The sequence below is a fragment of the Eumetopias jubatus genome, unplaced genomic scaffold, assembly GCF_037043125.1.
Source record: "Eumetopias jubatus isolate StellerSeaLion01/CBP00866 unplaced genomic scaffold, mEumJub1_p1.0 scaffold_7, whole genome shotgun sequence".
NCBI classification, from domain to species: Eukaryota; Metazoa; Chordata; class Mammalia; order Carnivora; family Otariidae; genus Eumetopias; species Eumetopias jubatus.
The window spans coordinates 136,226,292-136,241,572 of record NW_028274813.1 but is presented as its reverse complement, the minus strand read 5'-3'; the positions used below and the strand labels follow the sequence as shown (position 1 = coordinate 136,241,572).

The 15,281-nt window shown below is 39.4% G+C and overlaps 1 protein-coding gene across 1 annotated transcript in view; it reads left to right on the top strand.

Moving 5' to 3' along the window:
- Positions 1–3,517: 3,517 nt before the first annotated feature.
- Positions 3,518–15,281, top strand: part of CERS3 (ceramide synthase 3) — an 83,627-nt gene continuing 71,863 nt past the window's right edge. The window contains exons 1-2 of the mRNA XM_028122818.2: positions 3,518–3,531; positions 11,057–11,230. Of these exons, the coding sequence (XP_027978619.2) occupies positions 3,518–3,531; positions 11,057–11,230 (188 nt within the window). The remainder of the gene's footprint in view (positions 3,532–11,056; positions 11,231–15,281) is intronic.

The following is a 15,281-nucleotide window of genomic DNA, read 5'->3' as shown; positions in this document are numbered from 1 at the left end:
AACTTGCCTTACTTCAAATCAGGTATTAGCTTTTGTATATGAAATATTTACATGAAGAAATTACTGCCTCAAAATATTAATGCAAAATAAATCACCTTAATAACGCTTTTTAGTAAGGGGCAACTGTGTGTGTATTGGGAAAACACTGGCTTTCCTGGATTTGCTTGGACAAGGCACTTGTATTTTTCCTGGGACTGTTTCTTCATATCAATAGGGCTGGACTGGATGATTGTATGATTTTTAGAACAAATTGTACCTTTGTTGACTCGAGTCATTAGTAAGAAATCAATTATAAATCTTCCTAATATTGGATCAATAGTAACAAATTATCAAGAGTAACAATAATTTAAAAAATTTTCAACACTAAGAATTTTACCCTTTTTCATGTGTTCTTCAGTTTGCTTTTACACACACACACACACACACACACACACGTTTAGATGTATATGTATAAAGTAGTATAATAATGAAATCATATACTATCATATAATTAAATATAGATATAATTTTGAATTTTGTTTTTTCTAAACTCTTCCCATGTTGGTAAAAAAATTCACCATAATTTTTAGTATTAGCTGAATGTTATTGCATAGAGTTAACATTTCAAAATGTACTTAAATATTCCAGGTTTAAAAAAAATCATTATTATGAACACTGAAGTATTATTTATTAACTATAGCTTAAACATATTTTTTGCCCAGTTTCACATATATTCCAAGGTAGGCTTGAACATTTTAGTGATTCCTCAAATTTGGTTAACCCAAGGGGTGGTATCATTTATGCTATTTTTAAAATGTAAAAGTTTTAACTATATCACAGCACTGTATATTATTTTTAAATGACTTCTTTTAATTTAACAGGTGTCAGTTATAGAATTTTACAACCTGAAAGTTCATTTAGCTCCTCTCTTTAGAAGAACAAATGGTCTTTAATGCTTGACTCCAATTGATCATTTAACAGGCACGTGATAAAGTGATTTACAAATATTTACAAACTTAATCATTTTTACAACCCTGTCAGGGAGGTGCAGTTATCGCCTCTGTTTTGTAGATGGAGAAACTGACATTAAGTTAGTTGTCCGAGGGCACATGGTTCTTGAAGTGTCAAAACGAGTCCTTAAACCCAGGCAGTCCAGCTCCAAAATCCATGTGCTGGACCACCATGCTATATACTGACTCCCTTAATATCTATTGAGCACTTACTGTTTGTATGCTCATGGTATGCCAACTTAGGGATGCTGTTGTGAGCAGAACAGGTATCATGCCTACTCTCCTGCATCTTGAAGTCTGAGGAGGGGGCCAGACTTCAATCAGATCAACATACAAACATATAATTACACATTTGATACAGGTTATGAAGGAAAAGAACACAGAATGATGGCAGTACTTTGTTTAGATTTGGAGCAGTGGGGGAATAGGGGTCATGGAAAGTCTTGAAGGAGATCTTAGGGAGGCTTAAGTTGAAGCTTGAAGGATAAGGAAGAGACAGCTGGGTAAAAATGGGTAAAATGGCAGAAAGAATGGTTAATGCACATGCCTGAAGGCAGGAAAGAACTTTGTCTTTTGTGCTCAAGGGTCAGAAAGCAGACCTGACTTGTGGGATCTCAAAGTGAAGGGGAAGGGAGGCACAAGCCTGGAAAAGCAGACAGGGGCCCAATGGCCTGAGGGCTTGTTACAAGCTTCTCCTTTGGGGAGTGTGCAGAGATGGCGTAGGGCCCTGAGGAGCTGCCTCCAAAGGAGGCTGGGGCTGCTTAGGATAGGAAGCCTCTGGCAGAGCCATCCCTAAGTGGGGTTTCTTCTGCACACAACAGCAAACAGTAACTTGTGATTTTCTAGGAATTAAACTTCGTTGGCTCAATATTTAAGTTAGGAAGGGATGATTTAAGTTAGGACCCTAGATCAAGACATATTGTGAAATTTTATTACAGAGCCAAGAGAAACATGGGCTGAAGAGCATAGCACTAGGGGATAGCCCTGGCTTCAAAGACAACTTGACCCCATACAGATGCCAAGTGCCTAGCTGGCATTTTAGGGGTTTATTTATTAGTTTTGCTGGGAAAATATCCCAATTATGTTTACTAACAGGGAAGAATTATTGCCCTAGTAGAAAGTGATAGTTGGCTCATGGGGACATTAACCTAAGCTTTAGAATGGAGATAGGAATAAAGGGGCAGAAGCACATCTTCCTGACATCTCAAGTCATCATTTAATCTACAAGCAAACTCTACACACAGTACTAGAACGGAAAAATGAGAAGACTCTCCCTCCTCATTTGAACTTCAGAGGATTTTTTTTTAACTTGCTCAGAATAACTTGAACTTTCATGAATTAGTATTAGATTAAGCACAGATGGTTGGATTTTTCCATCAGGGCTGTCTGGGCCCAATCAAGATTGGACAAATGAAGCACTGGCCAATAGGAAGAACTCTATAGAATATAGGGATCACTGCTATAGGAAACTTATAACCCTTGGGGCTGAGCTAGAGCGTGCAAGGAAACACCACCTTGCACGGACCCCCTTGAGGGGCAGACCGGTTGGGGAGGGTACAGAGGAGTTACCCCTAGTACCAGTGGAATAGTCCAGAAAGCAGCCCCCTGGAACTTGCCAGATATCTGCCCTCTAGGGTGCTGGGGAGAGCTATTCGCTGTAAAGTGTCTCATTGGAAGCACTCTGCTACAAAACTCCTAAGGCTGGGGGGCAGTAGAATCTGCTGACTGCCAGGGGCTCCTGGAACCATTCTGGGAATGTACCAGAGTCAGGAAGTAAAACCCTTTCAGCCTGCAATGTCTCTCCACCGTCCTCTAGTGACAGAACTGCAGGGTTAGCTGGCAAAGGGAAAATAGGAAATGGGCCAGACCATTTCACAGCAGGTAAAAAGAGTGAATTTGGGATTTGAGAGGCAATAAATTGATAATTGGCACCGGCTCCATACAAGAAGCCCTGAAGGCAGAGCAAATACTTAGAATGCTCCCCAGTAGGCAGAATATTAATGGAAATACAGGCCCCCAAATGACTTATGTTAGAAGTCCCTGATTTTTTTTTTATTATTGAATTTCAGGAGCTCTTTATATATTGTAGATACAGTTGCTTCCTATTGCAAATATTTTTTAAAGATTTTATTTATTTATTTGAGAGAGAATGAGATAGAGAGAGAGAGCATGAGAGGGGGGAGGGTCAGAGGGAGAAGCAGACTCCCCGCCGAGCAGGGAGCCTGATGCGGGACTCGATCCCGGGACTCCAGGATCGTGACCTGAGCCAAAGGCAGTCGCTCAACCAACTGAGCCACCCAGGTGCCCCCGTACTGCAAATATTGCAAACATTTTCTCCCAGTCTGTAGGTCTCCTTTTTATTCTCTAAACAGTATTTTGATGAGCAGATGTCTCCAGATTTTATAATCTGCCTGGAAACAATGTAATATAATACGGCAATATAGTACTTATTTACTTCTCCTTTATATTTTCCCCTATATGTTAGAATTATGATCTAAGCTGTTAAAACAAAAAGTACTCAAAATTCAATGACTTACAGAAGGTAAGAGTTTATTTCTCTTGTATGTAACTGTCTAGATATGTGGTAGGCCAGGAAAATGGGCTAATTGGCCTCAAAGGTTACTCCTACAGCGTCATCCTTATTTTCAGTTATTAGGAAGGAAGGAAGAAAGAAGCCAGGACACACAGCTTGGTATTTAAGATTACTCAAATCAATGTTACTGCTGTGCCTTTGACCCAGATGTAGTCACGCATGGCCACATCTAGGCGCAGGGGACATTGGGAAATGTTGTCTCACACGGCAGGGCAGTAACATGCCCAGATAAAACATGGGGGCGGGGGTGTAGGGGGGACTATAACTGAAAGGCAGAATGATTGGAAACTCAGGACATCCTGATACCCCTCAATGATATCTTTGAGGTGACACCTGGTTTTGTTTGCAAATACTCTGAATTGTTCTTCTTCTTCTTTTTTTAATCTGTGGGTCTGTTTTGAATTTCTTCAAGGCTTTAAACTGTTACAATGGTAAAATTTAAAACGAGAGAATTACTTATTATCTTGTTGCAAGTTAACTACTTCTCTACACGAAGTATAGAGTTTGCTGGTTTGTTTCTCTTACGATAAGCCCAGGCATTTATAGGCTTTTAATGCACTAACTCAATCATAGTAAATATCCCTCAAAGGTAAGTTGCTCTATCATTTGCATTGTCTTATCCATTTAAAATGGCACAATTTAAAATGCTTTTAGAATTGGAATTTACAGTTCGCTCAGTCCTTACACTATTGACAGGAAGCAAGTAGCTGCTAATGTTTTCCTTTGTGTTTTATCTTGAAGGCATAACCAGTTTTTTTGGCTGAGTTGGTAGAGTTCATTCCAAAGAGAACACAAACAGATTAAATGTAGATAAACATGTTTACCTGATACCCTTAAACCAAATTTTAAAAATTGTTTTGCAACTGATAAAAATGAGATTGTTTGTAGATAATTAAACTAGATATCATTTTTTGGCTATGGCATCACTCCTGGAGTCTTCAAAAGTCCATTCCAGTCTCGGTTACCCTTCTGTTGAATGCAACAAGTACTTGTTTAGTGTTTACTGTGTGGCAAGCCCTGGGTATACAACAGTGAACAAGCCAGGCAAGGTCCTTGCTCTTCTGGAGCTGCCTTTCTGTCACTAGGGAACCCTGATCCCATCATAATCTAGCTGGTCACCCAATCTCCAAAGCTCTCGCCAGCTCACCTCCTCCAACCATAATGATATTCTCAGATCGTGAGCACTGATTCCAACGTGTCCTTCTTTTGCTTTATCACTCAGAAATATACCTTTAATTCAATTAGAGTTGTCTGCCTAATTTCCCACTTCCTGTCACTGGCCTTTCTTGGAGAGCTATGTTCTGTTCTGGAGAGACACTCTCTTGTCACCCTCTTCTGACTAAATAGTCAGAGATATGTTCTGTAGAGTTATCTTCTAAGGTGATGTGGTTATTTACAGTAGGTATTGCATGGATAATTACCAGAATTTCATAATTGGCCCAAAACTTCAGCCTGACTCAGAGTTCTTACCTCAGCAAGGGTTTGAGTGCCACATTTTTTTTTTTTTTGTACTTTGCAAAAACGTTGCTTCAAATAGTGATAAACTTGTGGCCCAGATGGTTTTATTTCTTCAGTCCTAAGGTCAAATTTAATGGTGTTCATCTGAGAAAGTGGCTCAACAGGCTTCCTTCACCCTGTTGGGTTCTGTATCCATGAGGTCAGAAAATAATGAGTCATACAAACCTACATTAAGGAGATCGTCTTCCTGCAAACTACTGGCAGCTGGAGTTGAAAATAGGGTTTAAAACTTCCACAGTATTGGCAGGTGGGAAAACACAGCTGGGCTATGATGCTACCTCCAATACCCATTCTTCCGCAAAGTATACAGAAATAACTGAAAGTATTTTTCTTGCACGTATTTCTTTTTTTTTTTTAAAGATTTTATTTATTTATTTGACAGAGAGAGACACAGCGAGAGGGAACACAAGCAGTGGGAGTGGGAGAGGGAGAAGCAGGCTTCCCGTGGAGTAGGGAGCCCATTGTGGAGCTCGATCCCAGGACCCCGAGATCATGACCTGAGCCGATGGCAGATGCTTAACAACTGAGCCACCCAGGCGCCCTCTTGCTCTTACTTTTAAAAAGAGCTTCAGATATTTTTAATGTAAATAGTACAGTTCCTTCAGATATTTTTATATAAATAGTAGTTGTAGTACTCAGAGAATGGACATGGGATGGGAAAAGGGGACTTTTGAGTAGCTGATGAGGAAACAAACAAACAAAAAAAAGTTGGGAGTAAATAAACACCTTTGCTTAAAAAGCATACCAAGCAGAGATGGAAGAGTCGTCAACAGAGCTGACAATATTTCAGGTGCCAGAAAGGCCTAGAGTCGAGCAAAACGAATCAAAATGAGAGGTGGGCCACGAACTGACTGTGGGCATCAGTGGGCTTCTCCGACTGTCCAAGAAGTGAAGTAGCCACAGGGAAAGGGGACTCGAATGACAGATTCATTGTTGCACATGCTCAGGACTGTTCTTAGAGCAGTCACCTGTGGGCTCTGAAAAAATGCAGGTACTTCCCTGTGTCAGTATTTTCTAATGTCCTCCCCCCTGGTTATTATTGAAATATTGTGATACTTAGTTAACACGGCATAAAGGTATTGCTCTACTCGCTGGGTAGGCAAATGTCTTGTCATCTATCAAGCACCTATTTAAGGCTGTGTCAACGAAGCCAGCACCCTCTTTTACATTGAAAAATACCTTAAGTGGTGACTATTAATAATGTCACTGTCAGATTTGAAACTTAGGCAGAATAGGAGCAAAAATACTGGGGTGGGGGGGTGGAGGAAAGGGGATACATGAGTGCCCATTGTCAGAAAGATGAGATCAGAGGGAGGAACTGACAAATGCCCCCAGTTCCTTATTCTCCATTTAAGACCTCTTGGTTAGAAGCAACAGAATCCACCTCTTACTATTTTAAGCAAAGGACTTCATCGGAAGGGACTCACAGCCCTGAAGGAAGGCTAGTGGACCAGACTTGAATGACAGTGGAAACCACGAAACCAGGGCAGTCAGGAAGGCCAAAAAGCTGAGAGATGACAACTGTCTTCAGCAGTAGCAGCCTAAGCAGGATGCCATCTGCTGTTGCTGGATATCGCTGTCTGCTCTAGACTCACTGATGTGAGTCTAGAGTCTAGAGTCCTGAGGAAAGCATCCAACTGGCCAAGCCTAGGCCATCCCATCCAACTGTCAGCAGATGGAGGATGGTCCACCTTGGCTTTCACAGTGGGAAAGGTGCACCAACTCCCCCCACAGTGGTGATTTCCCCTGATGCTCTGAGAGCCAGATGCTGGGCTACCTCCAAAATGGCACGTCCAGTATACTAGGGTCAGGGAAAGGTGGCTATGAAGGAGGCTAGATGTGCTGGCACAGGCTTGTGGCCTTAGGAGCTGCTAGCGGGAGACTGAGAGACTGTGATTTGTTTCCTGTTAGTAAACCGAAGCAGCCCAGAGGATTGGAGACTGCAGGCCCCAGTTCTCTTCAGCTCATTTTCTCTGTGTTTAGCCTCTGACCTCATCCTGAGAGAAATAACAGGATGGTAGAGAGGCTGGCTAGAGGCGTAGCCTGGATTTTTAAAGCCCACTGCTAGAGCTAAAATGTTGGCTTGTGTATGTCTACTAAATACCCTTACACCCAGGGAGGCTATCAGCTAGGAGAGTCACTTCTCCTTCAGGAGAGTTAATCTGTTCTTGCTTTGTAAAGCATGCTATTTCTTTCCCCCAGAAAGTCATGAACTTTCAATCATGCTGAAATCTGAATCTAGATATAGTCTTTTCTTCACTTAATTACTTTTCTGGGTTCGTGGACACAGGTGAATTTGAGGGGTAAAACTTAAGCTCCATAAATGAAATAATGGGAAGCTCTAGCGTGAAGTTCAGGATGAGTTCTGGGTTAAAAGGGGTGAAACTGAGGAGGCTTTTTAACAGTTTTTCTTTTTTCTTTTTTGTGGTATAATCACAGACCATCCAATTCACCCATGTAAAGTGTGCGATTCAATGTTTTTTAGTATATTCATGGTTGTGCAACCAACACCACATTTTAATCTTTGAACATTTTCTCAACCCCAAAAAGAAAACCTGTACCCATCATCAGGCACTCCCCATTTCTCCCCACCCTCCCTTCATACATCCTGAGGAACTAGTAACCTACTTTTTGTCTCTATGGATTTACCTCTTCTGGACATTTCATATAAATGGAATCACATGCTTATGTGGCCTTCTGTGTCTGGCTTCTTTTACTTAGCGTGTGTTCAAAAGCCATCCATGTCATAGCATGAATCCTTTTAATCCTCTTGAACACTCTCTCAAATGCTTACATGTCATATGGTAACTCCACGTTTAACATCTCAAGGAACTGCCAGACTGTCTTCCATGACAGCTGTACCATTTCACTTTACCACCAGCCATGTTCTCAACATCCTTGCCAGCACTTATCTTCATGATGATGGCCATCCTAGTGGGTGTGAACAGTACTCGGAGTGTGGTTTTGATTTGCATTTCCCTCATGGAAATGAGGTTGAGCATTTTTTTCATGAGCTTAGTGGCCATTTATCTATCTTCTTTGGTGAAATAATTCAAATTCAGGTTCTTTGCCCATTTTTGAATTGGATTATTTGTCCTTTTCTTATTGGGTTGCAAGAGTTCTTACTCTATTCTAAGTACAAATCCCTTATCAGGTGTGTGATTTTCAGGTATTTCTCCCATCTTGTGGGTTGTCTTTTTACTTTCTTGATGGTGTCCCTTGGCACACAAAAGGCTTTCATTTTGATGAAGTCCTATTTATCTATTTCTCTTAATTTTGTCATTTGTGCTTTTGGTGTCATATGTAAGGAGGCTTTGCCTAAACCAAGGTCATGACTATTTACTCTTACCTAGTCTTTTAAGAGTGTTAAAGTTTGGGTGCCTGGGTGGCTCAGTTGGTTGGGCGACTGCCTTCAGCTCAGGTCATGATCCCGGAGTCCTGGGATCGAGTCCCGCATCGGGCTCCCTGCTCAGCAGGGAGTCTGCTTCTCCCTCTGACCCTCCCCCCTCTTGTGCTCTCTCACTCTCTCTCTCTCTAAATAAATAAAATCTTAAAAAAAAAGAGTGTTAAAGTTTTAGCCCTTATATTTAGGTTTGTGCTTTGTTTAGAGTTAAATTTTGTATATGGTGTGAAGAAGGGATTCTTAAATGTTTTAACAGCAATAATTGATGTTTGGTGGCAGCACCTAAAGAAAGAATAAATAATTAGATTTATTTTTTTCTCAATCTGAACTACCTTTCCAGGGGGCCACCCTCAACTTCTGTATTCTTTCTATTTCCCTTTAAATGTTTTAGGCTGTGGGGTATTAACATTACTATGGCTTTCAATGGATCTCCATTCATTGCTTGCGTATGATGCACAAGAGGGCATTATTTAGAGTGGCAACCCCTACATAGCCATTGTAAACTACTTATTTAGTTATATTACGTTCTGGACAAAATAGTTGCATTTTAGGAGTGAGCAAGCTATTTTTGTATAACAACTGTTATACCAATATCAAGAGAAAAACCAACTCATCACCCTTGCTGTTTGTTCCCTGAGCCATAGACTATTAAATCTGGAGCCAATCAAGTAATGAATGTGCTGAGGCGAACATTTAGGTGAAAAAAAAAAAACTTTGCCCTTGCAGATGTAGCTCATTCTGATGTGATGAGGGTCAAGGCCAAGATTTGCCCATTACAGGGAGACTCGCATGGCCAGACTTGGTTTCTGAGATCTGTAGGAAGTTTGAATTTCAGCTGGAGTTTGACTCAAGGCTTAGGCCTGTATCTGGCTGTGCATTCAAAACAGATTTCCTCTCTTCATCTCTTCTTTCAGTCAGTTATGTCAGATGGCCCAGGCAACTGAGCTTGAATCCCCAGTTCCCTTACCAAAGTGTGTGATTCTCCCTTCCTGACAACTCTTTCACTTGCTCTCCCTGCCTCCTCCCGAGTCCAGATCCACATGAGCCCTGACTCACTCTTAAGTTCCCTGAGTCCAGGATCACCCTCCTTCCTTTCTGTGGCCTCGAAGCCTGATAGAGAGGAAGTATTCAACAAGTCTTTCTTGATTATCTTCATTCCACCATATTTACACAATTTTGCAACTGTCTTAATGGGACTCACCCTCCCTCAGAGTAGAAATTATAGTGAAATGGTTAGCACATGAAAAAGAAGGCAGCCTTTCTCTTTCTGCCCACAGCCTTGCAGGTGTGGGTGTAACTGAGTTAGTGCTACTTCGGGCTGAGCACATCTCTTAACAGTGGATGGGGGACGTAATGAAGCAAGGAATTACCTTACCAGGCTTCAGCTATTGCTTGTGGTATAGATTTTTCTGAAGGGAATCAGGGTCCACACTCTGGAATTCCTCCCCATCTGAAGTTGGAAATCTCTAACATCAGGACCTCACCCTCTGATCCTCACCTCTGATGGAGCCTTCCTGCTCTCTCTGTCCTTAGCCCACTTCCACCACTCCTGTTTCTTAGCCTCCCTATTGTGAATCTGAGGACATTTTGATTCCTTTCTCGGATTGGCTATTAAAAGATGAAATCAAAACATCCTCAGGGTCAAAATGTCAAGACTAAAAGTTGTTCATGCTTAAACAATGAGACTAGAACATCTAATTCTGTTTTCTTCTATGTTTCTGGTTACTTGATCATAGCATTTTCCCTCCTTAAAACTTCTATTCCCTCCTCTCCCATTTTCCTGCCTTTCCCTGTTTTATCTCCCCTTTTTGTTCAGGACATCTCAAGAATCATCTGTTCCAATGATCTTTCTCTGACACTTCCTGGCTGGGCTCAGTGTCCAACATCTTGTTCCCACAGCATCCTGTACCTTTTTTATTGTACCTAAAATAGGTATGTCAAATCATCTAGGTATTCAGGCTGGCCTTGTCCACACGATTATAAGGTCCTTAAGGCAAGAAAGCCATTTTCTTAATCTTTGTATTTTCAGTGCCTAGCACAGTGGTTGACAAATAATAGACTCTCAGTAAGTATTTGTTGACATGGACGAATTTGAACTTACTGTAATATGAAATTAAATATGCTTGTTCTTTTATTTCCTAGAGAAGTTCTTAGGATACTAATGTAGACTTATACATACTTGGAGCTTTCCTGAGGTTGACCTTGGGCATGTTGAAGTAACAGAGATTATTATTAAATGATTTTTCATACCATAGAGTCATAGAAGAGGAAGATACGTACGCATAATGTTAACGTACATTGTGCCAAAAGCGTGAACGGTGGTATGTTAAACTTAAGTTGGCCATGCCACAGCCAAAATTGTCCTGAGAGCATTGGCAGAGTGATTCTTGTTTAATGCAATGAAGTGTCATGAAACCCACTGAATATAGGATCCCTTTTTGCCTTGTTTTCAAAACTCTCTGGCTTAGGTAGATTAAGAGATAATACTCAATGTTATTTCAACTTTAAGTATTTGTTTCACAAGTCTAACAGATTCTTTTTCCATCTCTTTAGAATGTTTCAGACATTTAAAGAATGGTTTTGGTTGGAAAGATTCTGGCTTCCTCCAACAATTAAGTGGTCAGATCTTGAAGATCACGATGGACTCGTCTTCGTGAAACCCTCTCATTTGTACATGACAATCCCATATGCTTTTGGCTTGCTGATTATCAGACATTTCTTTGAAAAGTAAGTAGGATCTGTGTGTCTTTTCTTCCCATGCCTCTTCTTTGCACCAACTCTGGAATACTGGAATCTTGGTAAGAGCTTTTAATAATCTGTTGCTCAGAGGGGGCCACTAACGGGCTACAGATTCCTGGGGGAGTTCATCAAATCCTATGTACTCCAAACATGATCTAGAAGCTGAACAAATAAATATTAGGAACACAGTCTCCTCAAGTGTGTCAGTTTCACAGTGAAGAAAACTGAGATCAAGAGAAGTTAAGGAGCACAGAGCTTGTTAGTGTCATTGACAGTGTGGGGACCCACTTCGTCTTCCACATACCATGCTGACAAAGTATATACATTCGCAGAAAGGCAATGCTAGCAGAGTCTGTATAGGGGATCCATTATCATTTTAGAATGCCTATAAAATAGCAAACAATGCCTCATTAAAGACCTAACTTAATATTTGCTTTATAGCAGTTTATTTTAAAGGTTTATTGAAAGTTTTAATAGCAGCCCTTCATTCCAAAGTATAAGGAAATCAAAGAAAAAAATACCAGTTTGCTTTCTCAGAAAAAGTAAACTTTTCTTTTTTTTAACTCAATTAAAATAGATATTACTTCAACCTTTCTATTAAAACTGTACCCATGTTATGATAACAGGAGATAAATGTTCATCTATAATCTCTGTAGTTGTCTCTATTTCAAAAAACTCTTATTAGCACATTAACTTTTTGGAGCAAAAAGAATATTTGAATGTCAGAGTTGGAAAAACTTAAGACAAAATTTGATAAAGATCATTTTGTCCAAGACTAACTGTAATGCAGATCATATGTTTATAACCATTTGCAGGGTCCTTATCTCAAGAGTTCGTTTGACCAACTCTGTTTCATGGACTCTCCAAAAGGTTTTTGTGCAAATAACAACTTCTCTTGAGCCAACAATATGTTATTGCTATTGAGAGGAAGAGGAAGCCCCTGGATACCACTTAAACTCTAGCTGGGAACATTTGAAAATGCTCTTCCTTTTTGACCATTAATTCTACTTTTTAGTCACATGTTTGGATTTGTCAAAGATTGCATAAATAAAGTAGAATTTTGTCACTGCACTTCCAAGTTAGCAAATTACTTTCTACTATCCTGAAACACTTACCTCTCTTGCATGCTGTGTGGTGATCCTCGAATTTGGCTCCCAGGTCCTCTACTTATTTACACTGCAGATTGCCTACTTCTCGGTGGACAGCTCCATTTTTTATGTTGTGATCAGGACAGTGAACTAGAAAGCTCTTTTGGTTGCCAAAGCAGCACAGCTGTGGAAGACCAACTTTTTCTGTCTTGGCTGAGGCCACTCCAACAACGATCGGGAAGGAATCCAATCCTCTTGTAATTCCTAGGACCATTCTTGCTTCTTCCCAAGGGATTGAGCATACTCTATGTCATTTTCCCAATCTTCTTATGTAGCTTTAACTCCCAATAACGCAGCCTTAGCTTTTTCCATTCTGTGACACTACAGAAAACCATGTGTTGGTCCACTAGCCTCATATCTCTTTGAATGCAATAGAAGTAAGGAACATTTAACCGGGGAAGGAGATTATGCCTTTTGAAGCATACATTTATATCTTTTTCAAGGTTTCTATATCATTTGCATTAGATTAAGCCCCATATGTCATAAATAAAATATTAGTTACACCTTGCATTTGAGTAGAGACTTATAGTTTAAGAAGTATATAAAATCACAAGTGATATGATCTCAGTAAAGAAAATAAGAGGTAAGTGATCTGGCCAACATCACACAGTTAGTATTCAAGGGATAGATTTGGGGCTTGAACCGACATGCCATGATATCAGGCTCCGGGGTGTTGGTTTTTTATTCTCTCGTTATATCAGTACTTCTTGGACTTTCATAGTGAAATACTCCTGATGGCAGACAAGAGTTAACTAATGTCTCTTGGGAATATAGAAAACATAGCTTAAAGAAGTCTAGCCGAATGTGTAATTTTCTGAGCTATCTTAAAAATTCATGTAAATTTGACACTGTGTTTCAGCATATCCTATGATATATTTATCACAAGAAAGCTTTCTTCTTTTGTCCTAGACTCTGTTTATACTACAACTTCTCATTCTATGAAGTGACCAATAGTTGTGATTTGGCTGGCTCATTTTTATCCTTTAGTAATAGCCATGAGCCATTTAAGATCAGGAAGTGATGTCTCTTCCTAGAAAAGCAATTGCAGAGAGACAGAATTGATAAAGAACAAAGTAGATCATTTGAAAGTGACTGACATTTGCTTTGTATTTAGGACTACTTTTCCTTATAAATTTTGTGACATATATGTGTATATATATGTATGTTGTTGTTGTTGGCTGGGGTGGGTAAGGGGAGTCTAGAATAGCACTTTCTAACTAGTTTATCTGGACTCTTCTATGCATTCTTTTATGTGTCTGAAGTATGACTGAATGGGATCTAAGCCACTCAGATTTAGATACCTGTGGAATAAACACATTATCTCAGAGTAAATTATGGTCCCAGAATGGCTCAAGGCAAGAGTGGAGGTGGTAAAATCAAAAGGTGGTCTTTTTTCTTTTATTTAGTTGTGCAATGAATACATTCAACCATTTCTACCATTTCCACTGAGCAACATAAGCGCATGATGGAATGATATGTCCTCATTCTGCAAAGAAGGGAAGGTGGAATGACCCATCTGTAGCGATTTACAAGAGTTGAAAAGGCTTGTTACTAACTGTCCTAAATTGAAATAGTCTCAAAATATGCACAGTAGACTTCAATGTTATCTGAGACTTACATTGTTCCAAATACTTGTTCTTTCATATAACACTTCCTGCTTAAACTCTGTTCAAAGCACCTTTGAATCCTTAGGAACTGGGAATCGATCTTATGTCAGTGGGTTATTGTTTCTGTTTAGAAGTATTTAAACTTCACATGCTTAATATCTGCCTAGGGCTGCCTTCTTTTTATTCTATAAAAGAATATTGGGAAAAAGGGAGGGGGTCTGGGATTGATAGGCTTTTGGCTCACAAGTAACTGACGAAGTGCTAGACGAAGAGGGGGTTATCTGGGTGTCTGAATGGGGCCATCTGAAGGCTCGGTTCTGCAATTATAGCAAACCTAAGAGACTCATTCCTTGGTAATTAACCTAACTTTGAACCATTTACATGGGAGCAGAAGTTCACATTCTTTTTTCTTCCTGTTGGACATTTTTTTTATAATCCATATCCATAAAATGAAAGTTCAGGCAAGTTAATCTCTAAGGTCCTTCTAGAGTTAAGACTTGTCATTTCCCTTCTCTTTTCAGTTCAGTTTATCAAATATTTATTATACTCCTTTCTTTTCTCCTTTTTCAAAACAGATTTTTAAATTAAGTACCTATTCATAATTATTACACTTACATTAGATGAAGTGATTGATTTTCCTGATTTATTTGGAAAGGAAGGATAATGCTGAAATAGAAAACTATATTTATATACTTGCTGTGTTTATTCAAAACTGTTATTTCTGTCTTTGAAGCCTGGGCATCTTAACAAACAAGACCACATTTCTCTTTCTTGTTTAAATTAATGATTTTAATATAGATGCATTTCCTCATTTCAGCAAGTATGCTATGGATATGTATATTTACCCATTGTGTATACTGATCCATATACTAGTCTCCCACATGATCCTCTAGAGGGGAATATTATACTTTCCCTGGCTTTGAGGTTGGTTGTATTCCCTTACTTCATAAGTCTTTTTTGGCTCAATTCCTCTTTGCTTTTTAAAATTTTCCTAATTTTTTGATTTCTGACATTTGAGAGAACATTGTGTGAATATGACTGAGAACATTACCATATTAAAGCATTTTGTATTTGTGTTATTCTATTAGTAAGAACAATGAGTGTTTCCTCAATGAAAATTTTCAACTAGTAAGTTGGATAAATGAAGCAATTCCATTATTTATCCAAAAGCTTGCCAAATATGTTTTTTGAGATTTTGTTAGTTTTAAGGACATACTAATTTTTGTTTGGTTTGGACATTTTATGCAGAGGGGAATTAATTAATCATAATCTTTAAATCATAGC